Source organism: Rattus rattus, chromosome 16 (genome assembly GCF_011064425.1).
Source record: "Rattus rattus isolate New Zealand chromosome 16, Rrattus_CSIRO_v1, whole genome shotgun sequence".
Lineage (NCBI taxonomy): Eukaryota > Metazoa > Chordata > Mammalia > Rodentia > Muridae > Rattus > Rattus rattus.
This window is the reverse complement of record NC_046169.1, coordinates 43,992,413-44,017,603: the sequence shown is the minus strand read 5'-3', so window position 1 is coordinate 44,017,603 and position 25,191 is coordinate 43,992,413. Positions and strand designations below refer to the sequence as shown.

The 25,191-nt window shown below is 48.6% G+C and overlaps 2 protein-coding genes across 2 annotated transcripts in view; one reads left to right on the top strand and one right to left on the bottom strand.

The window, feature by feature from the left end:
• Positions 1 to 757: 757 nt before the first annotated feature.
• Positions 758 to 12,588, top strand: Lrcol1 (leucine rich colipase like 1). Its single transcript, XM_032886963.1, has 6 exons — positions 758 to 865; positions 9,385 to 9,512; positions 10,621 to 10,746; positions 10,943 to 11,068; positions 11,178 to 11,300; positions 12,350 to 12,588. The coding sequence occupies exons 2-6, from the start codon at positions 9,399 to 9,401 to the stop codon at positions 12,350 to 12,352; spliced, it is 492 nt and encodes a 163-aa protein (XP_032742854.1). The 5' UTR covers positions 758 to 865; positions 9,385 to 9,398; the 3' UTR covers positions 12,353 to 12,588.
• A 5,816-nt stretch (positions 12,589 to 18,404) lies between these two features.
• The window catches only part of Fbrsl1 (fibrosin like 1), an 88,357-nt gene continuing 81,570 nt past the window's right edge, over positions 18,405 to 25,191 (bottom strand). Inside the window, exon 19 of the mRNA XM_032887237.1 lies at positions 18,405 to 19,861. Within this exon, the coding sequence (XP_032743128.1) occupies positions 19,018 to 19,861 (844 nt within the window). The 3' untranslated portion in view covers positions 18,405 to 19,017. The remainder of the gene's footprint in view (positions 19,862 to 25,191) is intronic.

The following is a 25,191-nucleotide window of genomic DNA, read 5'->3' as shown; positions in this document are numbered from 1 at the left end:
TGCATAATTTTAGGGAATATTTTGTAACAAAAGGCTGGGTCTTAGCCCATCTCAGACTGCCAATTGCCCAGATCCCTTCCAGACAGAACCTCCTCAGCGGAAATCATCAAGCTGATTACATCCCTCCTGTTTACCACCAAGGACCTCCACAGACCTCGGTGTCACTATTCATGAGTCCTCCTTTCTTAGCTAAATCCTGGTTTGATTTGCCTGAGGCTGAGCATGCATAAACAAAACAAGTAACCCCACCACTTGGGAAGGTGGAGGCAGGAGGATTGTAAGTAGTCAATCCTAGTCAATCCTAAAGAGCTAACAAGGAGTGCTGGAGCTATCCCTCAGAATAGTTCAATGGTGGAGCACTTGCCTGGTGTTTGTGGGCCCCTGGGTTCAGTCCACATGCCCCACACATAGCGAAAATCTCAAGTGAATGAACAGCCCACGCACTGTAGAACAGACAGAAGCGTAGATAAATGAGAACAAACTGAGACCATTATCAGGAGGTGGAGTCAGCAACAGACATGAGCACCTGACAGTGGAGACCTGGGGACAGAGAAAGGGGACTCTAGGTTCCTGAGGTGTAGTGGTCCTGTGGAGGAGTGGCCCACAGGTAGCTGGTCCTGATTTGGAACAGAAGCAAAAAAGCGGGGAAAGTGTGCCGGGAGGCCATATCCATGTATCTCTACATCCTCTGCTGAGGGCGGGGCAGGAAGTAGGAAGCGGAGTGGAGTAGAGTTACTGCTCAGAGACTAGAGGCCAAGTTCGCTGGCTAACCTGTAACCCTCTACTTCAAGGCTGACGTCGGCTCGGAAACTGCAGTTTGGCTGCTCTCACTGCACAGAGGAGCAAGTGGACCTGAGGCAAGGAGGTAGGGCCACTGGGTATTTAGCAGTACCAAAAACTACCTTTCTGCTCCCAGGAATAAGTCAGATTAGTCTGTCCTGGGTGGGTGGGTGGGTGGTACCTGACAGGAAACAGTATAGTTCCTGGGTCTACCCAGCGGGGTTGCAGTCACCCTGAAAAGTTAATTGTAAAACGGCTTCTTCTGTGACAGCGCACAGCCTGGAAAACCCCTGCTTTGTACAATGTGAAATAACTGAGAGTAGGGTGTAGCTTGACCTCAGCAGTCACCACAAAGCCCTCCATGCCCCACAGAGCACATCTTCCCATTAAACCATGCCTTCCTAGGCCCTGACACCACTCTTCCATCTGTCTCCATGGATCTGACGACTCCACGGCCCTCGTGTAAGTGGAGTCCAACAGTATTTGGCCTTTTGTGACTAGCTGATTTATTTAACACGGTGTGCTCCATGCTTTCCTGTCCAGTAGACCTTTGTGAACAGTGGTGATCTGTGACCTTTTTATACCGGGCTTCTCATGGGCAATAACACAAGTGTTCTCGGGCTGTGTGAGGTATACCCTGCCCAACTTGGAAACAGGGCCTGTGACCTTGTCAGGACCTAAAGGAAGGGTTAAGGCTTAAAAACAAAAATCTTTTCCTGGTTTCAAGCACAGAAAGAACATGGCAAGTTTGAAATTCGAAAGTGTTCAGGTTGTGGCTCAATTTATAACATATGAGGCCTATTAAGCTACACGGGAAGAACACTTGATGAGTTTGTACAAAAGGTGGATCTACTCCCTTGACTGGGACAATGCTATGTGCTCCCCAGTACCTGGTGACAAGGGACATCTGGGACCCTTGACTTGCTGTGATGGAAACAAGTAGATTCTTTCTACCCTTAGCAGTCGGTCCCATTCCTGTGGCTGGCACAGGCAGTGACTGAGAAAGAGGAGGAGAAGAAGGGGCCATTGGTCAGCACGGGGAAGAGGGGGTGTCTCACATTACTGACAAGAAGTACAATTGGTCTTGAACTGGCAGAGTAACTAAAAGCCATGGAAGCCGAGGCCGGAGAACTGGCTCAGCAGATAGGAGCACTTATTGCTTTTCTAGAGAACCACATGGTGGCTCACGATCATTTACAATTCCAATTGCAGGCATGTATGTGGTGCACAGACATAATTACGTGCAGGCGAAACAAACACAGCTCTAAAAATAAAAATAGAAAAAAAAAAAAAAAAAACCAAGGACATGGAGGCAGAGATCTGGCAGAAGATCTGCCTGCTGGAGCAGACGTGGTTGGCACCTCAGGCTGTGGCTCTACGCTCTGCCGTCGTCGTTGTTGCTTATGTGTATGTATGTCTATTGTCATGTGTGTTCATGCCTGTGGAAGCAGAGGACAGCCTTAGTATGTATCTTCTGCTGCACTGAAATAGAGTCTTTCATTAGCCTAGCTCTCATCAGTTAGGCTTGTCTGACTGGCCAGAAGGCTCCGAGGGTCCTCCCTGTGCTGGTATGCTTACCACTACCCATGGCTTTATTCATATCTATATTTTTATTTTAAATATACATGTTTATGTGTGTGGGTGTTTTAAATTGCATGTATGTATGTGTACCATGTGTATGCGCCTATTGCCCGCAGAGGCCAGAGAGGGCATTGGAGTCCCCTGGAACTAGAATGACAAACAGCTGTGAGCCATCATGTGGGTGCTGGGAACTGAGCCGTGTCTTCTGAAAGAGCAGCTCCTAACTGCGGAGCCAGATCTCCAGCTCCCACTCTTTATTACATTTTATTTTGTGTGCATTAATATAGAGGAGGAGCTTGTATGGAGACTCGAGGACAACCTGTGGGTCCTGGGAATCAAACTGGGTCGTCAGGCTTGTAGGCAAGAGCCTTAACCTACTGATCCATCTCAACATCCTCACCTCTGGCCTTTTTTACATGAACTCTGGGATTTAACTCAGGTCCTCCTGACAGAGCTATCGTCTCAGCCTCACAACAGTGCTGGCTTTTCAGAAGTGTTTTCTTTTTGATTATATATGTGTGACTGTCTCTGTGGATCTGTCTGTGTGAGTGCAGGTATCCAAGAGGCCCAGAAGAATTGCCTGATGTGGGTGCTAGGAACCAAATTCAGGTCTTCAGCAAAAAGCAGCAAGCATTCTTTATTGCTATCTTTCCAGCCCCACAAGTCTGATTTTACATAATAGGCTGGACCTGTATATTTTGTTTCAGGACCAAAGATTGTTTCTGGCAGAGGCATGAAACATTGTGGAAACATTGTGCACAGTGAACCCTAACAAGATAAAGCCAAGAGGTTATGAAGAAAGGACTCTCTTTCACACTGCCTGATGGCGGCCATCTCAGACGCCTCTGCTAGGACCAGCAGTTTGCCTAGAGTATCCTACAAACTCATACACAGTGCTGAAACATGGAGGGAGGTTGTTAATCACGTAGTCAAAGACATAGTTCCAGAGCTGGGAATAGTAGTGCAAGTCTTTAATCCCATCACTCCGAAGGCAGCAGAGACAATCATATCTCTGTGAGTTCAAGGTTAGCCTGGTCTCAGTGAATTCCAGGCCAGCAAGGACTACACAGTGAGAGTCTGTCTCAAGTAAATGAATAAACAAACAAACAAACAAACAAATAAATCATTGTTTCAAGAAGGGGGAGAAAGAAAATTATTGTTTCAACATGTCTGATATAATCATCAGTTTTGTCTTTAAAAACTTCTTTACGTGGCTGGTAAGACGGCTCAGTAGGTAAGGCATTTGAGGGCACTTGGGAGCACAAACCTGAGTTGATCCCCGTAACCCATGTGGTGGAAGAAGAGAACTGACCTCACAAAAATTATTCTCTGACCTCCACGTACACACTAAATTAAAACATAAATCGAATAAATTTTCATGCCCTTGAACCTCCAGGAACATACCCATAGTTAGCCAGAACACATATCTTCCTAGTGCAGCGCTGTTCACTCCAAACAAACGACAGTGTCTTTTGGAGGGCTTTTGAGGTTTTGTTTTTGAGATAGAGTAGCACTGTGCAGCCATGGCTGTTCCAGATCTCCCTATGTAGACTATGTAGACCAGGCTAGCCTTGAAGAGATCTGCCTCTGCCTCCTGAGGGCTAGGATTAAAGGTGCATGCCTACTTGTCCAGCCCAGTACTTCTGGTAAGGGATCTACAATGAAAATGATGAGACCACAGGATATAAGAGCCACAGCGGTAAGACTCAACAATGGAAGGGAGTATCCTCCAGAGTTTCTGGAAGGAACCAGCCCTGTTGATGCCTTGATTGCATGTGGGCTTTTGGCTCCAGAATAAATTTCTATTGTTGCAAGCTAAAAAAATGAAAAGTGTTTCTTGGGGTCCAGTGTAAGCAGACTTGGCAACGTTATATCAAAAGAGAAACTTGAAGCTTGCCATGGAGGCAAGAGACTGAATTTGAGGCCAGCCTGGTCTACACAGAGAGTTCCATGACAGCCAGGACTACACAGTGAGAGTCTGTCTCACCCCTCAAAGGGAGAACTCTAAGATAGATAAACATGGCAGACTTTATTGGAACAAAAAGTGACTTGGAATTGGGTACATGCAGAACCATGAAGAATCATGGCTGGGCAGCCTAACAATGCAAGACTCACAATTAATAAAAACAGGGCACTTAACCTGGTGGGCTTTGGGGGGTTCAAACCTCTGTTGCACACAAAGCAAAGTGATGTGTTCTCTTTTTTTAAAAAAAATTATTTATTTTATGTATATGAGTACATGCTGTCTTCAGACACACCAGAAGAGGGCATCAGACCCCATTACAGATGGTTGTGAACCACCATGTGGTTGCTGGGATTTGAACTCAGGACCTCTGGAGGAGCAGTCAGCGCTCTTAACAACTGAGCCATCTCTTCAGCCCAATGTGTACCTTTAAATGGTGGATTTTAGAAGAGGACGTGTTCATTCCTCGTAGTAAGCCCTTTTCCCACTGGTTCTTTATCTTTTTTTCTTCCTTTTATTTCTCTTCCCTTTTCTTTTTTAGTGAAGATCAAAATAAGACTAGGCCTTCAGGCTGTAATACTCTCTCCCAAAACCAATGAACCAGACTCTCCGATGAAATGTTCCAGCGCAGTGAGCTGTGGCTTATTGTATACCTATAACTCTGATGTCATGGAACCCAAAACACAAAGAAACCACGTGTCCTGCTGATTGGTTGAGGAAACTCTTTGCTGAGATTCACTGCCTGGTGGACTTCATCCTCAGGGAGGCACTTGGTTGGCAGAAAGGTGATCTTAGGATATCATTTGGGCAAACACGTCGCACAGCAGTGGCTCAGTAAAAATGCCAAGCTTGAGGGGTTGGGGATTTAGCTCAGTGGTAGAGTGCTTGCCCAGCAAGCGCAAGGCCCTGAGTTGGGTCCCCAGCTCGAAAAAAAAAAAAAAAAAAAAAAAAAAAAAAAATGCCAAGCTTGGTGGCATGGAACAGAGCTCTGGAGGAGATCAGAACCCCTATGCCTCCCCAGTCCTCACTGCCTCCCAGTGTCCCCAGTTTAGGAATCCAAGAGGGAGGAGAGAATGCCCGATGCCCCTGGCCAAGTGTAAAGGCGCTGGGGAAATTCCCACCTCTGTCCTGAGCCTTGGGGTATGGGTTTCCTCCCCTCCTGATACTCCAAACTGTGTCTGTTCCTGGGCTCGCTCGGGTCTTCCATCCTGTAGTCCCAGTACCCCACCAGGACCAGTGCAGAACCAGCAGCAAATGGGGGATGCTAGCTAGAGACCACATCTGAGCTTCCTAGTGTCAACTTCTCTTCTAGCAGGATTTCTTGCTCATAACCCCAAGAAGTCTGGGGTGTAGCACACACACACACACACACACACACACACACACACACACACACAGAGAGAGAGAGAGACAGACAGACAGACAGACAGACAGACAGACATTCTCTCTCTCTGTCCTTCCCTCTCTCCCTTCCTCCCCCTGCCCCACCCCACTCTACTTTACACAGAGATTTCCCAGGAAGAACAGAAGAAACCAAATACGATGTCACTGGGAATCCCCTGAAAGCCAGAGGCTCAGGTGGCGCATGAATCAGTTTGCCCTTGGCTGCTGTGACAAAATGCCAACGGAAACCAACCTGGAAAGAAAAGGTTTATTTGGTTTCCACTTCCACATCACAGCCCTTCCCTGAGCTAGGGAACCCTAGAGGCAGGAAGGGAAGCAGAGACGGTGAAAGACGGATTCTTATTGGCTCTTCTTTCCCCAGCTCACACTCAACCCAGGACCGCCACCCAGGGATGGCACTGCCCACAGTGTGCTTGTCCTTCCCACTCAATTGTCAATCGAGACGCTACCTCACAGACATTCCTGAACACCAGTCTAATGAGGGCAATTCCGTGACTAGGGTTCCTTCTTGTCAGGTGTCAAGAAGTTTGTATCACATCGACAAAACCAGTACACCCGACTTTACAGGAAAAACGGCCAAGTCCACAAAAGACTCCTTGATGTCCTTGTCCCTGGAAGTCCCTGATGGCCAAGACTGTGTGTATAGAATGGAGCCCAGTGTGTGTGCTATCCTGGACCCCAAGGTTGGCATGCCTGAAAAGAATGAAGTAAAAACTGGTGTTCATAGATTTTAAAATGTGTGTAAAGCAGGGGTTTGGGGGGTATCCTGGTGAGATGGGGATCGGGCTGGAGATCAGTTTAGGGGTGACAGCATGAACAACAATTTTAGGGACTCACCTGATCAATTATGCAGTGTGGGAAGGGTCACGTCAGGGCTTTGGGGGCGTTGCATTGCTGAACTGTAGTGTTTGGAGAGCCTGGTTTGTGCTGGAGTGAGAGGCCCAAGGACCTGTCCAACAGATCTCCCAGGCACAGAACATCAAGCACGGGGAAGGCTGGCTCCAGCTTCTCTGGCATTGCAGGCGGTGACTATGCTGAACTCAGGATCCGTGGAGCTATGCACTTTAAATGGTGCATGGTGTGCTGTGACACTTGCTGCCTGAAAAACATATGGGATCCGAATTCCGCCCTTCCATAGCAGTTTCTTGAGCAGCAAACATTCAAGAGAACTGAGACTGACAGTGTGGCACACAGGAGCTGGAACCTAGGTGTTCACAAACACCACTCAGGGGCTGCCTCTGGCCTGAGCAGACGGCAAGGCCCTCAGGGAGGCTCTTCCTGAAAGGTCATAGTATGACATTACGTCCTATTGGGCGTATTTGCATGTTTTCTGGGAGATTGTAACGAGGGGAGAATCATTGCATTCTGTTCACATCATTAGGAAGATAGGAAAGATGTTCTCTGGCTTGTCCCAGGAGCACACTGCGCTTTGCAAACTCACAGTAGCCTCTGGCACGAGAACAACCGTCTCTCACAGATGCCGGTGATAACTCGGCATGGAATACTTTAAAAGGGACTCTGAAGCTTCAGGGGTGAAGAGGACATAGCTACTTGTGGACAGAGAGGGAGGCACTATGTTTTGTTAATTGAGGGCAGAGCAGCTGGACGTGAGAGGGGTAGGGAAAGTGAAGAGACATATCCCAGAGTCCCAGCATTCTGCACTCAGACTCCGCCAGGCTATCTGGTAACCTTTCCCCTTAGCACTCCACTGCTTATGCCAGACCCACAGAATCAGACTTGGACCAGGCCCAGCCGGTTTTAACTGCTTCTTGAGATAAACAGACACTGTTCTTAGAAACAAAGGAATCCAGGCCATCCTCAGCATGTCATTCAGTGTTTAGGGCACACCGAAATAAAAACACAAAGAAACAGGGACCATGACCCACGACAAGGACAGGCTGAGCAGAAACAGTTCCTGTAACCGCTGCTGCATGCAGGGAAGGCACTGTGAAGCTCTCAGCACCTGTATAAAGGCAAAAACAGGGAGAGTATACTCTTCTGATGTTACACTCCTTAATGTTTGACCTCTTTCCTGACTTTCACAGAGAATCTAATCCATTTGGAATTAGCTTCAATGGGAAGAAGGGATGTTGAAAGTTCAGGGTCAGGCTAGAGATTCAGCCTAATCAGTAAAGTGTTTGCTGTAGAAGCGTGAGAATCGGAGTTCCATCCCTAGAACCCACATAAAGAACTCCAATGTGGGCCAGGAAGTAGTGGTGCATGCCTTTCAGCCCAGCACTGGCGAGGCAGAGGGAGGACGTTCTCTGTGAGTTTGAGGCCTGCCTGGTCTACAGATCGAGCTCTAAGATAGCCAGGGCCACACAGAAACCCTAGATCAAAAAAAAAAAAGAGGGGGGGGGTGAGCTAACAAATCAGAAAGAGACACAGAGGATCCTTAACCCAAATGAAAGAAACCATTCTGAAAAGTCACAGACTGTGGTTCCAGCTAGAGCCTTCTGGAAAAGTTGAACTGCAGAAAAAAACCCCAGCAGTTGCTTTGCTGGGCTGGGGGAGGATGAACAGGAAGAACAGGCAATTCTGTGTGATACGACAGTGGACACGCCGTTTTCTTTTTCTTTTTCTAAACTTTATTATGTATACAGTGTTCTGCCTGCACATATGCCTACAGGCCAGAAGAGGGCACCAGATCTCATTACAAATAGCTATGAGCCACCATGTGGTTGCTAGGAATTGAACTCAGGATCTCTGGAAGAGCAGTCAGTGCTCTTAACCACTTATTGAGTCACCTCTCCAGCAGTATTTATTTATTTTTATTCTATTTATATGCACCAGAATACATTTATGCACACGTATATGCTAGTATCCAAGGAGGTCAGTAAAGAGTGTTAGATTTCCTGGAACTGGATTTACAAATGATTGTGAGCTACTGTGTGGGTGCTGGGAATTGTATCTGGATCCTCTGCAAGAACAAGTGCCCTTAACCACCAAGCCAAGCCACCTCTCTAGCCCTTTATTTGTTGTTTCTTTGTTTGTTTTGAGGCAGAGTCTCACTATGTAGCTCTGACTTGTCTGGAACTCACATCCGACTACCACTTCCGTGTGGTGGAGTTAAAGATGAGAGAGAGAGAGAGAGAGAGAGAGAGAGAGAGAGAGAGAGAGAGAGAGAGGAGAGAATGTGTGTTCACATGGTCAAAGCTGGCCTCCAAGTTGCTATATAGCTAAAAAAAAAAAAAAATTCTGATCATCATGACTTTACTTCCAACTTCTAGGAGTACAGTCACGACCATCTCATCGGGTTTATGGAGCGATGGCGGATCAAACTCAGTGTGTTCTATATGCTAGGCAATCAGTCTACCAGGTCTTATACACATTTTTTTTCTGTGAACCCAAAGCTGCTCATAAAAACAATTATTTATGGGGGCTGGAGAGACAGCTCAGAGTTTAAGAATACTTCCAGAGGTCCTGAGTTCAAGTCCCAGCGACCACATAATGGCTCATAGCCATCTACAATGAGGTCTGGTGCCCTCTTCTGGCCTTCAGGTGTGCATGCAGGCAGAACAGTATACATAATAAATTAAGTCCTTTAAAAAAAAAAAGAATAAAACAAAAAAAATTACAAAAAAATTGTTTATAAAAGCTATTTTCTAAGAGAAATTTCTGGGGAGGGCAGGGCTTACTCTATAAAACCGTGACAGGCCCAACGTGAGATATGTCTGTCATGGTGAGGACGCCGCCGCTGCTGCTGCTGCTGCTGCTGCTCCTGCTGCTCTGGGCTGTGCCCACATTCCAGAATGACAACGTAAAGGTGGTTTCAGCCTACAAGGTGAGCTCAGGCCATGCCCTCCCATGCATGTCTACTATCTAGAAGGCTGGAGGCAGGGTGGGGAGCCCAGGACCTGGGTGGAGCAGAGGTGACAGGGGCCTGGAGCATGTGGGCAGGCCCAGTGGGGAGGGATGATGAGTGGTAGTCATAAAGGCATCTGAGGGTCTCTCTCCCACGGCTGCACACATACCCTCACGTAATGCCATCTCTCCGTGAAGTCCTAAAGACACAGCAGACTGGGAGAATACACCAGAAGGCAGGCAGCAAGGACTGTGCGAGGCTCTCCCTGACTCCTTTCTGTGCACTGTCATATCCCTGGTTGCCTTGCTCATACCCCAAATCGCCCAACACTGTGCCCTGTTGATCTGTGATTTCCTTCTCCTCAGTCTTCTCTCCTGTGTGCCCTGCCGTGTCTCCTTACTGACCCCTGGTTGCAGTGGGCTTACCAGTTCCTCTGCCTTTAACCTACAGCCAATATGCAGTTTCTGTTATAAAAACAAGACAAACATGTCCCTGGGTAGAAATCCCCGGTTTTCCTTTTCTCCGTCCAGAGGAGCAGTGTGACCCCGGGGAAAGTGATTGTCTCTAAGCATTGATTTCTCTAGCTGTCATCAATGGTACTAAGGCGGACTATGCAGGATTGCCCTGCAGCCCTCCTTGCCCATGTCCCGTGTTCTGACACTTGTCTCTTTCTTCTGTGTCCCAGCTGACCTTCTGGGGACCTGGCCTATGACAGACACTTTTATTTTTCTTTCCTTTTTCCTTTTTGGCTTTTTCGAGGCAGAGCTTCTCTGTGTAGCCCTGGCTGTCCTGGAACTCACTCTGTAGCTCAGGCTAGCCTCGAACTCAGAGATCTGCCCGTCTCTGCCTCCCGAGTGTTGTAATTAAAGGGAGTGCACCACAATGGTCAGACTCACACGCTCTCTTCCACTCTCCCCACTCCTTGTCTTCCCCTTTTCCCAGGTCAGACAACTCTGTCTTGCATTGAAGGGAGGTTAATACAAGGAAGCCAGAGTGGGTGGAGCCAACATCTAAAGGGAGAAGCCCCTCTGGCAACTGGTTTTGCTGCTGCCATGAAGCATGGGAACAAACCCCCCTGATGTTTCAGGGGATCGGAGAGATGTGTCAATACAATTCTGAGTGTCAGAGCAACTGCTGTGTCACCAACAGCCTGAACCCACAGAAATTCTGCACCCCCCAGACGGTGTTTTTGCAATGTGTGCCCTGGAGGAAGGTGACTGGGGCCCTGGGTAACACCTCGGGAGGGAGAGAAACCATCAGGGGACACCTTCTAGCCCCACTCCTACCTGCTTTTAGATGAGCTAGAGGAAGTGGGCCCCTGGGGAGGGAGAGAGAGGAAGTTCCCAGGGGAGGTAGAGGGAAAGGGAATCCCTGGCAGCAGAGAGTGCTGGTCCCCTGATCCCTCACAGCCAAATGGGTACCTCTGTGAAGAAAAGGCAGAATGCCACAGCAACTGTTGCATCAGGACTAGCAACAACCCAGACAAGTTCTGCTCAGCAAAGTCCATCTTCTTGCAGTGTGTGTCTTGGCGCAAGGTGAGCTTGGGACAAGGGAACCATGGACCCATGAGGAAGGGTCTCTGGTGAGAGGAGGGGGGAGAGGGACTTCCCTGGGGCTAGATGATATCTGACCGGCTCTCTCCAGCCCGAAGGGGAAGTATGCCAAACCCACTCTGAATGCTGGAGCCTGTGCTGCCTCCCGCTGAGCGAGAACAGCCTTCCCCACTGCACAAAGCGCACCGGGCTCCTGGCCCTCTGCCTGCCCGTGGTGAGTAGGGGCCCCAACCCTTACCTAACTGCTGCGGTAGGGGTAGGGTGAGGGTTGTGTGTGAAACCAAATCCCACCAACAAAGGGCACAGCGGCTCCCTGTACTTAGTGTTCATGTGTCTCTGTGGAGCAGACTTGGGGGGATTTGGGGTGGGGAGTTCCTGGACCAGACACTGAGCACCCTGGGTATGAAAGTATAGAACACAATGGTAAACACATGGAGGGCCAGAAACTCTACCTCAGGAAGCTGGTGTTGAAACTACCAGGAGCTGGAGCAGGCCTATGAGTGTGAGTCTATATCTGTACATGTGCACACATGCCTGCTCTGTCCTGCTCAGACTCTGTCTCTCTCTCATAGCTCTGTCTCTGTGCGTGTGTGTGAGTGTGTGTGTGTGTGTGGATGGTGTGTGTGTGGATGGTGTGTGTGTGTGCATGCACGCCAGCATGTGTGTATGTGTGTGTGCATGCACGCCAGCATGTGTGTGTGTGTGTGTGTGTGTGTGTGTGTGTGTGTGTGTCTGTGGTGTCTACCAAGGAAATGTACCATTACACCTACCAGGCAAGCGGTCTCCTAGCTTCTCTCCCTCCCACCTTCTTTACTTTCTGCGGTCCCTTAGTGGACCCAGTGGACAGAAGCTCACAGAACAAGGGCTATGGAGAATAGGGCTTGTGGGCATGAGCAGCCTAACTGTGTGCATGGGCTATGTATGCCACTGGGGCCATGTGGGGTTAAGTACACATTTTGTTAGACACCATGATAACATCTGGTGCACAGGGGTCTATAGCTCCTAAGGTTAAGAATACGGCCCCTGTCAGGAGAGCCCAACCTATTGGGTGTGTTTTAGCGTGATTACCACTTCAGACATCCTGACACATGGCTAGCTATCGGGGAACAGTTTGAATGAGGGAAGTAGTCCCATCCACAGTGCCTGGGCCCTAAACAACAAACAGCGCTGTGGCTGGTGCTTAGAATGAAGCTCATCTCTCTCTCTCTCTCTCTCTCTCTCTCTCTCTCTCTCTCTCTCTCTCTGATCTTTGCTGTCTCGTAGTGAGTGAACATGATCTTGTGGGATACAGAACTAAAGCTGGACTTCAGAGAGCAGAGAATGCTTTGCTCACATCCAGACCGTTCCCTTATTTGGGTTCTGAAAATCTGTAGGGATTAGAGATGTCTGTTGCTTGTTGTTAATGTGAATCCCTCGAGTCCCACATGTGAAGCATCCGGGGACAGATCACAGGATTGCTGCTCTGTTACTACACGTAAATAAAAACTGCTGATTGACGAGGACCTTGTCCAGTCCATGTTTTTCAATAACGAATGTATGGAAATCTTTGGAAACCCTGAAGACACATTTGGATCTGCTCAGCTCTACTGGGATCACCAGAAGCATTTTAGATGTTGGTGTCCCTCTTTAAGAAAAGGATTCGAGGACAGGAGGTGACCTAGCCTGGCCTGCACAGGGCTGTACGTTCAAACTTCGGTACCACAGAAGAAGACAACTTTAGCTTAATTAGCTTAATATTGTTTATGACATCAGCTCTCACTTATAAATTATAAATGTATAAGTTCAAATGACAATATGCAATTCTTAATAATTGCTGACATTCCTAGGACATTTTATTTCCAACTTTTTGGCTTCATCGTCATCTTTAACTATACTTAACAAAATAGCTTTTTGGAGCCAACAAAGATGGCTCGGTGAGTAAAGGCATTTTCTGCCAAGGCTGATAATCTGAATTCTATCCCTAGGATCCAGAGGTTGTGTAATGGATTGGCCTGATGCTGTTTGTATTCTAATGTTAATTCTGGTTCCTCGAGAAGGGTTGGTCCCAGGGCTGGAGAGATGGCTCAGTGGTTAGGAGCACCTGCTGCTCTTCCAGAGGTTCTGAGTTCAATTCCCAGTAACCACATGGTGGCTTACAACCATCTGTATGTGATCTGGTGCCCTCTTCTGGTGTGTCTGAAGACAGCAACAGTATACTCACATATATAAAATAAAAATCTCTTAAAAAAAGGTTTGTCCCTGAAGAGCAGTCCATCACATACACGAACCTTCTCCCCATTTTAAGTGATTAATAAAAGGCTATAGCCTGTGATTGGGCAGTGGAGAGGAGAGGTGGGATTGGAGGCTCCAGAGCGGGTGGCAGGTAGAGAGGGAAAGAGAGAGGACTGAGGAGGAGGAAGAAGAGGAGGGGGAGAAGGAGGAAAACGTTGAAATGGATGAGAATTGCTGGGTTGGGAGAAACTGCAAGTAGCTATAAGCAGGGGTCTTATAGCTGGGGAACAAGTTAGCACTAGTACTAGACCTGCCCAATCTAGGCATGCGGTTTATAATGAAAATATCCGGATTGTGTGTCTTTCATAAGGGCTTATTAGAGTTGCCATCTAATCTGTCCTATGCCTTCATATGCGGAGGTACACATACATATACACACACATATACACACAAACACACACATTCACACACACACATATATACACACATATACACATACATATACACACACATACACACAAACACAAACACACATATACACACATATACATACATACATACACATGTACACAGATGAGGGGGAAAGGTATGCCTTCCTCCCAACTGAATAAATGCAAACTAAATAAATAAAACAGCATTCTGTGATGTCTTCTAACAAGAGAAAGGAGAGGGTTGGGGATTTAGCTCAGCGGAAGAGCACTTGCCTAGTGAGCGCAAGGCCCTGGGTTCGGTCCCCAGCTCCGAAAAAAAAGAAAAAAAAGAAAAAAAGCAAGAACAAGAGAAAGGAAAAGCAGCTGACTTCCCACTGCCTCTCAAGTGCTGGAATTTGTGCACCACCATTCCCGGCTGAGAGATGTTGTTTGTTTTGTTTTGTTTTATGTGGGAAGGCCTATTTCTGACCCCGATCTTTTCAGGTCCTTCTGGATTTTCCTATGAGGATCAGTCGGGGCTAGTATGCAGAAGAGTCTGTCAGCAGGTTAGGATTCCGGTGCTGACTGTGGGAGGTAGCCATCCTCTTAAGGGAAGGACATCCTAACTGTGGTCAGTTTTATAGTTAGTGCCTGGTTTGGGGAATTCGGTTTTTTTTTATTTGTTTCATTTTGCTTTTTAAAGCAAGGTTTCAGGGATTGCACAATGAAAACCATGAACTGAGACTGAAAAAGACACAGGAGTAGAGCAAGCAGGAACCCTGAGTCACAGCCTCTAGTGAATGGGCACCAGCTCAAGACCGTGTGCTGTTCCAAAAACAGCCACCAGATGGTGATATGGCCTTGGCATGAAAGTGCCTGGGCAGGAATTGGTACCTGATCCAGAGAAAATAAAACAGCCAAAAGTGGAGTAGACTCCCCCTTTGAGCCCAGACTTGATCTGTCCCTGTAACACTTGTTTTTCCTGCTGAATAGTTTCAGCCTGAGCCAAGTGGATTGCAAAAAGAAACATAAGGACAACGGGGATCACCGCTCTGCAGAACCCAGGGCTGGAAGCCTCTGAGGACAGTCTTGAATCTCAAAAGTCAGACATCCGGGATGAAGGTTAGCTCTGGAGTTGATTCCCAGGGCCGTTGCATCTGAAGCTTGGTCCGTGGAAAGTAAAAACCAATGTTTCAAAGATGCAGCAGGCTGGGTAGTGCTGGTCCCTGGAGAGCCTGCCCAAGGCAACACCTCAGAAGTGCTTTATGGCTTTAATAATATGGTGGTGGAAAAGGGGGTGGTCGCTGCTCAGCGCATGTTTTATTCATGTCAGGAAAGACTGACATCTACAATTAGCACCAGAAACCACAGCTGAGCAGGGCCACTGGCTGGTCCTGTGGGGGTTATCACAAGAGCCCAAGCTGTCAGGCAGGTCACAAAGAAACACGGCTGGTGGTGAGGCTCCTGCAGGAAGTGATCTTGGAGGCAATCAGGGGTCCTTCTTGCTAGAAGTCTAGAGCGTCACATAACGTGAAGGTGGAACCGAGGATGAGAATCTGCTTATTAACTTGGGAGTGAGGACAGACCCCAGGTAGCAGTGAATTGCAGGAACAGTGAAGAGGAACTCGTGAGTTTATCAGTAGAGTGAGGGCAGAACGCTTGAGGAAAAAGCTGCCGAAAGGCAGAAGTTGCTCAGAGCCAAGATCACTCTTATGTGTAGAGCCTCGTAGCCGCAGACCACTTGAGAGGCACATCAGACTAGGGGACTTGTTACAGTTGGGGTACAGATGGGGGTCTTCCAATCTCGACTCGCATCATCTAGGAGTGAAGATGAGTGACTCCATGCAGTGGCAGCAGCCGGAGGGGTATCGACAAAGCTCAAGCCTCTACCTCTCAGAGAGCAGGCTTCTGCTGCAGCAGCAGCTGCTTCATCCAGAGTGCAGCTTCTCGTAGAGGTCTCTGGCCTCTTCTGCTGCCCACTGGATCCAAGATAAGGTCTGTTCCCTCCCAGTGACATCTCATCTTGTCCCCTTTGTCTTCACAGATGCTGATGCCTAGGAGCTGGTTGTTGGCTGGAGGCCAGCTGCAGGCAGGCAGGTTGGTGAGGGCTGAAACACATATGGCGTGGGCAACTATGGAGTCTGATGGGCCAGTTCTGTTTCCATGTTTCTCTTGATGCACCCTTTGCTCTGGGTCTTCCCAGGTTGTGTTGCATCCTCATTCAAAGACACCCACTGGACCCAGATTCTCACAGAGATGCCCATATAGCAGAAGGTATCATGAATCCTGCCCATCCGAGACCATCATCCTCAAAAGTAACATTCCACTCCAAAAAGGAATGAATGCCTGACTCGAAGGCCAGTGCCACACTAATGAGGGGCCAGCACCAGGTAAGCACCCTTTTGGACCTTGCATGAGCTTGGAGCCACTCGCTCCCTTGCTCAGGGCTTGAGGTATTGTATTCCTTGGCTGCCAATTCAGTAATCATCTACATGAACTCCTTAGACACAAGATGGTCTTAGCCGGAGGACACCCTTGACCTGCTGTCCACCCCTCATGGTGAGTTCTGTGGCCCTGGCAGTCCTGTGGCATTTGAACAGGGTTCGGGGCTCTGGCAGAAGATGTAAAAACAAAATAAAAAAAATAGAAAGAAAGGAAGAAAGAAAGAGAAGGTGTCACTGTGTAGCCTGGCTGGTCTTGAACATGCTATGCTCTCATAGAAATCCATCTTCCTCTGCCTTTGCTGGGGTTAAAGGTATATGTGGTCACACCTAGGCAACAACGTATATTCTTGAGGACCAGGTTTTGGAATCACTCTAATGCAGATGAGGAGGGCAGATGAATCTCTGTGAGTTTGAGGCCAGCCTGGTCTACATAGAGAGGCCCAGTCTAGTCCAGGCTACCCTGGGAGGAGGTAGATGTCAGAAAGACCAATCTGCCTCACGACTTTCTGAGATGCAGGGGACATTCCCCTCTGCCACCCACTCCAAAGCATCATGGTGCTCACGGTGCCCTTCATTCTGAGGCTTGGGGAGCCATGTGGTTGTCGAGCACTGACAGTCATCAGCAGAGTTGCTGTGACAATTTTCAAAAAACCTCTAACATCTGGCTTGGGGTCTATTGACATCTCCTCACAGGAGGGGACAGAGAGGGTCACCGACCTTCACTTTTTACGTGGTTCTTCTTGCACCCCCTGGTCAGTTGGATGTAATTCTGCCTAAGTTGAACACAGCCTTGTGTTAGGGAGGCACTAGAGTGTCAGAGCTGGGGAGCTACAGGGAAAGCTTATTTATGGTGCTCTAAGTTCTCTTTTGGGTTCTCATTTTCTGGTCATGCAGCTGCTTTCAGGGCCACCCATGTTCTGAGAGTTGGCCCAATAAATTCACTGGTTTCCCAAGTTGGACTCCAGTGGAATACTGCTGTGGTTTGTCACTGGTGTCCTGTCACCCAGGCCTGTCACTCATCAAGGTGACCTGATTAAGACTCCGGTTCAAAACCCATAGTGACGGCTACACCAAATCAGATGTACAGGTGTCCTGAGCTTCATCTGTATGGGCAAGGGTGGAAGGAGACCATTGGCCACCTCCTAACTCAGGCATTCATTCTAAGTTTTCATTTACTGGACAAAGGGTTAACCTGATTCTGTGTAGCGCTAAACACAGTGGGAGTCAAGTCCAACCCCATGTGGTAACTAACATGTTCCTGTGAGTCGCAAACCCGATGCACAAAACGTGGGAACTTGAAGGGTGGGGTCCATGCAGAAAACCTGACACTCTGGTAATAGGGGCTGCTGTGTCTAGGGTGGCTAGGGTCATGTGTCACCCAGGGCCAACCGGTTACGGTCAGTAGAATGAAGACAGGGAGGGGGTTGCTGCAGCAGAAGTGCCACAAAAGCACAGCTCCAAAGGAGCAAAGGAAAGAGCTGAGCAGCAAGGACGGATGCCAGCCATTCTCTCGGGATGTCCTTGAGGTACTTTGAAGCCCTGAGCCCCATACCCCAGGGAGGGATGCAGGCAGTGAGGTACCTACCTCAGAGCCAAACAAAACACTGCACCACGGTTCATCCAAATCACGGCTGTATTTGTCTCTGTGTCAACTGACATGAAGACAGACTGTTTAAAATAACCAGAGCCCACTTCGGGAACCAGGCTGGAAGGAACTGAACAGAGTGGTAGACCAGCACATTTATGCTGGTCAAAAAGGACAAGCTGACAACACACGTACAACACACGGGAAAGCTTGAGAGGACAGGGATGCAAAACCAAAGCCAAACGGGAACGAATGGATGAGAGGCTTAGTGGTGGGGAAGAAAAAAAAAAAAAAACCTCATCTCCTGGTAACAAACCTTTACACGATTGAACTTCTGAGATTCTGCCTGACCTACATAAAACTAGAGAACACTGCATTAAAACTAGAACATGGGTGCAGGTTGGTCCTTGTGACTAGAGCCTGCCAGTCCTGAAGCCCACTATGAATCTAAGCAGAACCCCAGAAGTGTGGCTCTCTGCAAGGTGCAACCACCTAGATAGGAAGCTCAGAAACCGTCTCCCCTGAACATCCCGCTCTGCCCTCCCAGGCGTGCATAGTTGAAGGATAGCTGTTGCACTTAAACTGTTGAGTGTGTTCACGACTGACAGTGGAGTGGGTTTTTGCGACCACATACACAAATAACCAGAGGGGTTTCTAGAAACTTGTTATAGACTGTCCAGGTTAAGAATTTAATAAGTTTTATAATTATATCAACAGTATTTACATTTTTTCCTAAAAAAAAAAAAACAAGGAAATTCTCTTACACCTATGCATAATAGAATAAGGCAGAAAACCCAAAGTTTTGTACATTATTATTAATTATTATTTTAATATATATCTGTAACGTCGGTTCCAAGTACCAAGGGAAGGCCAGAGCCGGGCCTGAGTTCGGAGCCTCACAGTGCGCTGGACAGAAAGACTGTTTCTTTCCATAAATAAGACAAACCCTGGGGCTCAAATGGGATCCGAGAAGTTAAACTGCAAATCCCAACTAAAAATTCTTTTTTTTTTTTTTTGGTTCTTTAAAATGTCGTTAGAGCACAAAATTAAGAAAAATACAAAACCATTAAAAATGCTTGTCACTTGAGGGGGGAGATACAAAGCTAAATTTTTCCCAGTGACCTAATTGCAAGCTCGGAAAATGATGTTACCCCCAGAAAAGCGAAAAGTCCTCGACTATGTATGTAGGCTGCAGTGTGGAGCGGGTGGCGCTGCTCCCGGACTCAGGGAACTGTGCTCAGGTCCCAAGAATTTAAAGTGAGCCAGCTCGCTACTCCGGGACTACCGCGCCTCCACCTCGGGCGGATTGCACGCCGGCGAGTAGTCTCGGGCCTCGCCAGGCCCCAGCGCCAGGGGCGTCGTCCTGGGACGGGCGGGAGGCGTGGGGACCCCGCCCGCAGTCACCAGTGGAGGAGGCGCACCGAGCGCGGCGGCGGCCGGCGGGGTGCGGGCCAGGAGCGCACCGTGCAGCGCCCCAGGAGCCAGGCGCGGGTAGTGCATTGCAGGCAGCAGCGCGGCGTCTGAGTCGGGGGCGCGCGCGCGCTCCAGCTCCTCCCGGCGCACCTCACGCAGGCGCTCCGGGCTGTAGTCGTGAGACTCGCGGTCCCGGTAGGCGCGCTCGGAAAGCTCGAACGGAGCGGGTCCCGCAGCGGGCGGCGGGGCTGGGAAGGAGCGGCGCGGCAGGTCCAGGCCCCGGTAGGTGTCGCGAGGCGGATCCCACACGAAGCCTGACGTGCCCAGGCCCAGGTGTGTAGCTGTGGAGTGCACGCTGACGCCCGTGAGGTCCGGTGTCTCGTCTTCCCTGCGCTCTTCCTTGACCTTAACGTCGCCCTGGGGCCGATCGGGCGTCTGTTTCCCGGACTCCCGACCCAGTAGGCCTGCCAGGCGTAGGCAGTCGCCCAGGGCTGCCTTGCAGTAGGGCGATGGAGGTCGCGCAGCCAGTTTGGTGCCATCCTCTTTGCTGGGTGAGTGGCTCTCCTTGACCCGAGTCTCAGCCTCACGCTCTGTGAGGACCCCAGGACGGCTCAGCTCACCGGAGCCTCGCTGCAGGAGGCTGCTGATGGGGTGGCCCACTGGTGCTATAGGCGAGCCATGGCTGAGCAGGCGCGTCTTCTCCAGGAGGTCTCTGGGGACAACAGGATAGAGCCATTACCTACAGCAGCTGCTAGAAAGCTGTTTGTCAAGTTTCTATGACCTCAAGTTTCCTACAGTGTGAAGCCTCTTTGTATCCTGGGCTCCTCTGAGATAGCCCAACTGAGAGCACACAGTAGACAGCAGGAAGCTCTTAACATCCTTCCCTGGTTATTGGCCCAGCTCTCTATACTGCTCTGGGTGGCTGCAGTAGAGCAAATTTAGGGGAGTTCTCCCACATGGGGTGCAGGTGGGGGAAAGCAAGGCAGCATGACTGCTCCAACCCTGGAATTCTCAGACGCCAAGTGTGTGCAGCTGCTTTCTGTTGACTTAACCACAGATGGATGGAGAGCTGCCTTACATTCATTCCCTTAGCAACAGCCTAAACATACAGGCCTGTAATCTAGTCGGCGAGAAGCTGAGACAGGACTCATAGGTTCAAGAGCCACTATAAAGTTCAAGGCTAGCCTGGGCAACTTGCCCTGGGGTCCTTGAGGGTCCTGTGGCAGAGATCTACTGCCACCCCTGGGCCAGGAGAGGAACCTGACAATAGTCCTTTACACCCACCCTTTCCTGGTCCCCAGCAGCGCAAGCTCTTCTCCCACATCTGCTCCAGCACCGGGAGCAGGCCAGGGCTCATTTCTCACCTAGCCCAGTCAGTCACAGGGAAGGCATGGGGGGTGGGGTGTTGTGAGGCAGGGGTGGTGGTGGTGCAGGGAGGCAACTCTGCTCCTTAGGCCTGGAGGCCTGACAAAGCCCTCAGAGACTGACCAGGGGCCTGGGAGAGCACCCTAAGCAGGGTTGTGCCTACTGCAGGAACTGCATGGTTCAGACTGGCCTTTACCTCCTGTGGACTTTCTGCCTCATCTTCAGCTCTCAGTGCTTACAGTGGGCTGTGGCACAGGTGTGGGCTTGAGGCCACCCTAACTGGATACTGGTGACCTCCTCTCCTACACTGACCCACACATCTGCTTTACACCCAGCCAGCTCCTTCCCTGTCTCAAAAAGAATTCACTGTCATCCCCATAAACAACCCCATCCTCAATTCAGAAGACACCCACAAGGGGCCCTGCTTAGGGTTTACTGGACTTGAGGGCATCGCTGTCTGGGCAACTCTTAGGAATGTCAACCAAGCAGGCTTTCGACCCTGGGCTGCCTGCTGAAAACACATATTACATTGATTTTGGTAGCCTAGACCTTGCCCAAATATGACTGAAGTGCACCCCTCAGTCCCACAGATGTGGGGCATCTGTGGAGAAAGAAGGAACCCTTAAGCTCTAGGTCCACCCATCTATCTGGAGGCCCCTCCTGCCTTCTGATATTTAGGGAACTCTTTACTTCTGTGGTCCTAGGAATGGATGCCAGAGCCAGGCAAGTACATTTACTGGGCTATATCCTCAATCCAAGGAGGATGTGGGGCTCTGCACCCCCTTCTCACTCTTTACCCAGCTCCTTTTCTGACATCTCACCCAGAGTGTGGCTGCTCACCCGGCTTACTTCCTGAAACCTCTGGGTCTACGCAAGCTTTGTCCTCATACACAGTGCAAACCCCACTCTGAGGTTTTATTGGTGAGCCACGTAAACTTGGTTTGAAGTCTTCCTGGTCTATTCTGCATTCCTCCCTCTTGCTAATGAGGACCTCTCATTCCTCCCTCTCGCTAATGCGGACCTCTCACTAACTGTGAACCCCTAGAGCAGAGGCCTTGCCATTCCCCACACCAATGCATACAACACCCATACACTAAGGTTAGATCCGAGTTCGGTTTATAAGCAACTCATTGACAACTCAGAGGTCTTCCAACTCTCTGCTTCGCTTTGCCTGCCTGGTCACTGAAATTGGGGGTCCCTGTTCCGGCCCCCTGGCCCCCCACATCACTTTCTGGTTGCAGCTGACCATTCATTACCATAAGTGAGCTTTGCACTTACCTTGCCTAAGATGGGATGCAAGACTTCCATTCCTACACACTTTTGTCTTGCCTTAAAGTAAATCTGAAGACATTAGTAAGTCTGTTGACTGACTGGACCCAACGCAGATTGGGTAATATTTTTGGCTTTCAAAGTCTCAGACTTGGGTTGGGGATTTAGCTCAGTGGTAGAGCGCTTGCCTAGCAAGCGCAAGGCCCTGGGTTTGGTCCCCAGCTAAATCCCCAACCCCTAAACATTAGCTTTTTTAAAAAGCATCTTTATTCTCTTTCCTTCCCTTCTCTACTCTGCAACTCAGGAGAGAACTCATGCTATGATCCTGGCTACTCTAGGATCCTAGCTGTTGTGGGGCCCGGCTTCCCCAAGCTGGGACTATGACACTCTTACTTCTGTTTGCCATTTCTGCCTATGTAGGCCACAGGGTCCATCCCCGCCCACGAGTGTCCATCCACACTAACTAAAGTGTCTTTGTAAAGTAAAGGGTGTAATGAGTCCTGTTTGACCCTGGGGGATGGTGGATCTCACAGGGATTTGTGCCCCGGTTAGGGTTACTTAGGGCTGAGCTCACCTTGCAGAAATGTGGTTGCTGCCATCTTAGCTGATGAACTCATTAAAATGGAGGCAACATGTGACTTGGCCACCATCTTTGCTAATGATGCCACAACATGGCAAACAGCATGTGACCTTGCCACCATCTTGGTGAATGTAACCATTTGGTACCAACAAAGAAACAGCACCATCCATAAAACTCCTTGGTACTGCCTAGTCCTCCTTTTATGATAAACTACAGAGATAACTAATGAACCAGCCTGCCTCCATCTTGGTCTTGAAACTCATCTTACGATAAAGACAAACTTACTTATGTTTTGCTTCTGTCATCCTGCCGATTTTGCCCAATCCCCATTTGGAAACACCCTTCCCCTGAGCTATACAAAGGTATATCTTGCCCATGTTCAATGCTCACCTCTTTAAACTGCCTTAAGAGGAGGCAGCCTGTGCATACAAATAAAAAGCTTGCCTTAATTAAGTTGTCCATGATGATTACTTGGATAGGTTGTTTTTTATCACATCTTTGAGATTAACAGTAACATCAGAAGTTCAAATATATATATATATGTAATTATATAAAATGATATTAATATTTTTAGTTTTGACAGTGTGGTGACCTCCTAGGCTCTTACGGGTGTGGCTTTGTTGAAAAAGTGTCACTGGGGCTTTGAGGTGTAAAAAGCCCATGCCAGGCTTAGTCTGTCCTAGTCTTTCAATCTGTCTTTCTATCTTGTCTGTCTCTCTCAGCTACTTCTCTAGTACCATGCTTGCTGCCACATTCCCTGCCTTGATAATGGACTCTCTGAAATTGTAAACAAGTCCCCAATTAAATGCTTGCTTTTATAAGAGTTGTCACGATCATGGTGTCTCTTCATAGCAATAGAACAGTGACTAGGACAGAATTTGGTACCAGGAGTAGGGTATTGCTGTGCGAGGTCTAACATGCTGCTTATTGAAAGAACAGAGAGACGTTAGGACTTTAGACTAGAAAAGTGGTTGAACACTTTAAATGGTATTTACTGGACCATCATATTAGGAACACTGACATGGTGCTGAGGGTGGTTTGAATCGTGTTGGCCTAGTTCAAGAAACTTGAACTTGTAACTTAATTACACAATTACTTTAGTAAGTGGCCTAGAGACCACTTTGGCAAAGAATGTGGCTGCCTTTTGCCCTTGTCCTGAAAATATGCCTGTAGCTGAACTGAAGAGTTTTTAATTAATGGCACTGGCAGAGATTTCAGGACAGCTTAATATTGACTGTGCAATGTTGTTATTAGTGATGGCTCTTATGCAGACCTATCATGAAGAGGAACAAAGATGGACAAAGAGATAAAAAATGTTTAAAGGAAAGCCTGATCCTAAACAGAATAAAGGGAATCATGACCCCACAGAAAGACCCTATCCAGGTAAGCTTCCAACCTGTGCAAAGAAATCAAAGGGAAACAGGCAGTGAAGGAAACCATCAACGGAAGGAGGGGGCCGAGTTCCAGTCGCATCAAACAGAAGAACCTGGCAGCTTCTGTCATGTGGTTCTGGTTTTAGAGACAAAGGGGTTGTGGACTCTCTCTCCACAGCTAAGGAAAGCTGCTGAGGCCAGGTGTGTGTCAGGGGTGTCCCTGCATGGAGGCCTGGAGAGGTCATGCATGCAACTGTGAAGGTGAAGCTTAGACTGTGCTGGAGACTCCAAGATGTTGGAGATGCCACCTGTGGGGTATCTGCCACGGAGAGCTGCACGCTGCCTGTGGAACCAGCCTAGAGAAAGGTATCGTGCTGCAGTCAACAAAGCTGGAAGGAGCTGGAGCTCTGAAGATCGATTTGACATCAGACATGGAAGATATAGAATTAGGGATTTGCCCTGTGGGTTTTGGTCTTGCTTTGGTCCTTAGTATGCTCTCATTCCTACCTTTTTGGATGATAAAATATACTCTGTGCCACTGTGTGTGATCTGCTTTTTGACTTTTGGTTTTGATTTTACGGGGCGTTGTAGTTACACTGCCTTTTGAGACTTTGGACTGTGAGGCAGTCCTGAGACTGAGCCTGTGGAGACTCGTGAGCTGAACTAAGTGCATTTTCTTGCATTGTGATACAGCCACAAGCCGGTGGGGGCAAGGGAGTGTACTACGGTAGTTTTAGTAAGAATTCACAGGCTCACAGGTGGGGCCTTGTGGGAGGAAATGTGTCACTGGGGGTGGGCTCTGAGTTTTCAAAATGTAGTCTGGTGTGCCAGCCTCCAACCACCTCCTTTGCAGATCAGGAGGAAGCTTTCAGCTACTGTTCTAGTGCCATGGTTGGTGCCAGGTTGATAGTGGACAGAGCCTCTGAGAGTGTAAGCAAGCCAACAATTAAAGCTTAGTTTACAAGACTTCCCGTGGTCATGGTGTCGCTTCACAGCAATGGAACAGTGACTAAGACACAGTTTTTGCACAGCACATTTACTGGATCCTAAGAAGGACCTAAGTTTTCCCAGCCACATTCCTGCAGCCCTGGGACACTAACAAAGGGAGCCAATACACAAGATCTGTGGAGAATCAGAGCTAAACATTAGTAAAGCACAGATCCCAACCCATGGGAAAAGTTGCTCCCAGTGAGGACCTGCTATGACAGCTGGGTCTCAATGCCTAATACTCTGCCAGTGTCTCCAGGCCTGGTTTCCTCTAACTGAGGTAAAATGTTCCTTCTCCTCCTCCAGTACCCTTTGCTTCCACATGTACCTGCTTTTGTTTCTGCTTTAAAGATCTTTATGTTGGTTCCCTTTCACAAAGAGAACTATAAAGAACAATCCCAATAAACAATCAGATTCGAAATTTGGATTCCTTAAATTGGGGTTTGGAGAGATGGCTCAGTGGTTAAG

What these genes read in the sequence shown, in the direction of transcription:
- Lrcol1 (XM_032886963.1), top strand. Translation starts at nt 9,399, where the DNA reads ATGTCTGTCATGGTGAGGACGCCGCCGCTGCTGCTGCTGCTGCTGCTG. An exon ending in AATGTGTGCCCTGGAGGAAG is followed by an intron (nt 10,747 to 10,942) that starts GTGACTGGGGCC and finishes GATCCCTCACAG; the next exon opens with CCAAATGGGTACCTCTGTGA. An exon ending in AGTGTGTGTCTTGGCGCAAG is followed by an intron (nt 11,069 to 11,177) that starts GTGAGCTTGGGA and finishes GGCTCTCTCCAG; the next exon opens with CCCGAAGGGGAAGTATGCCA.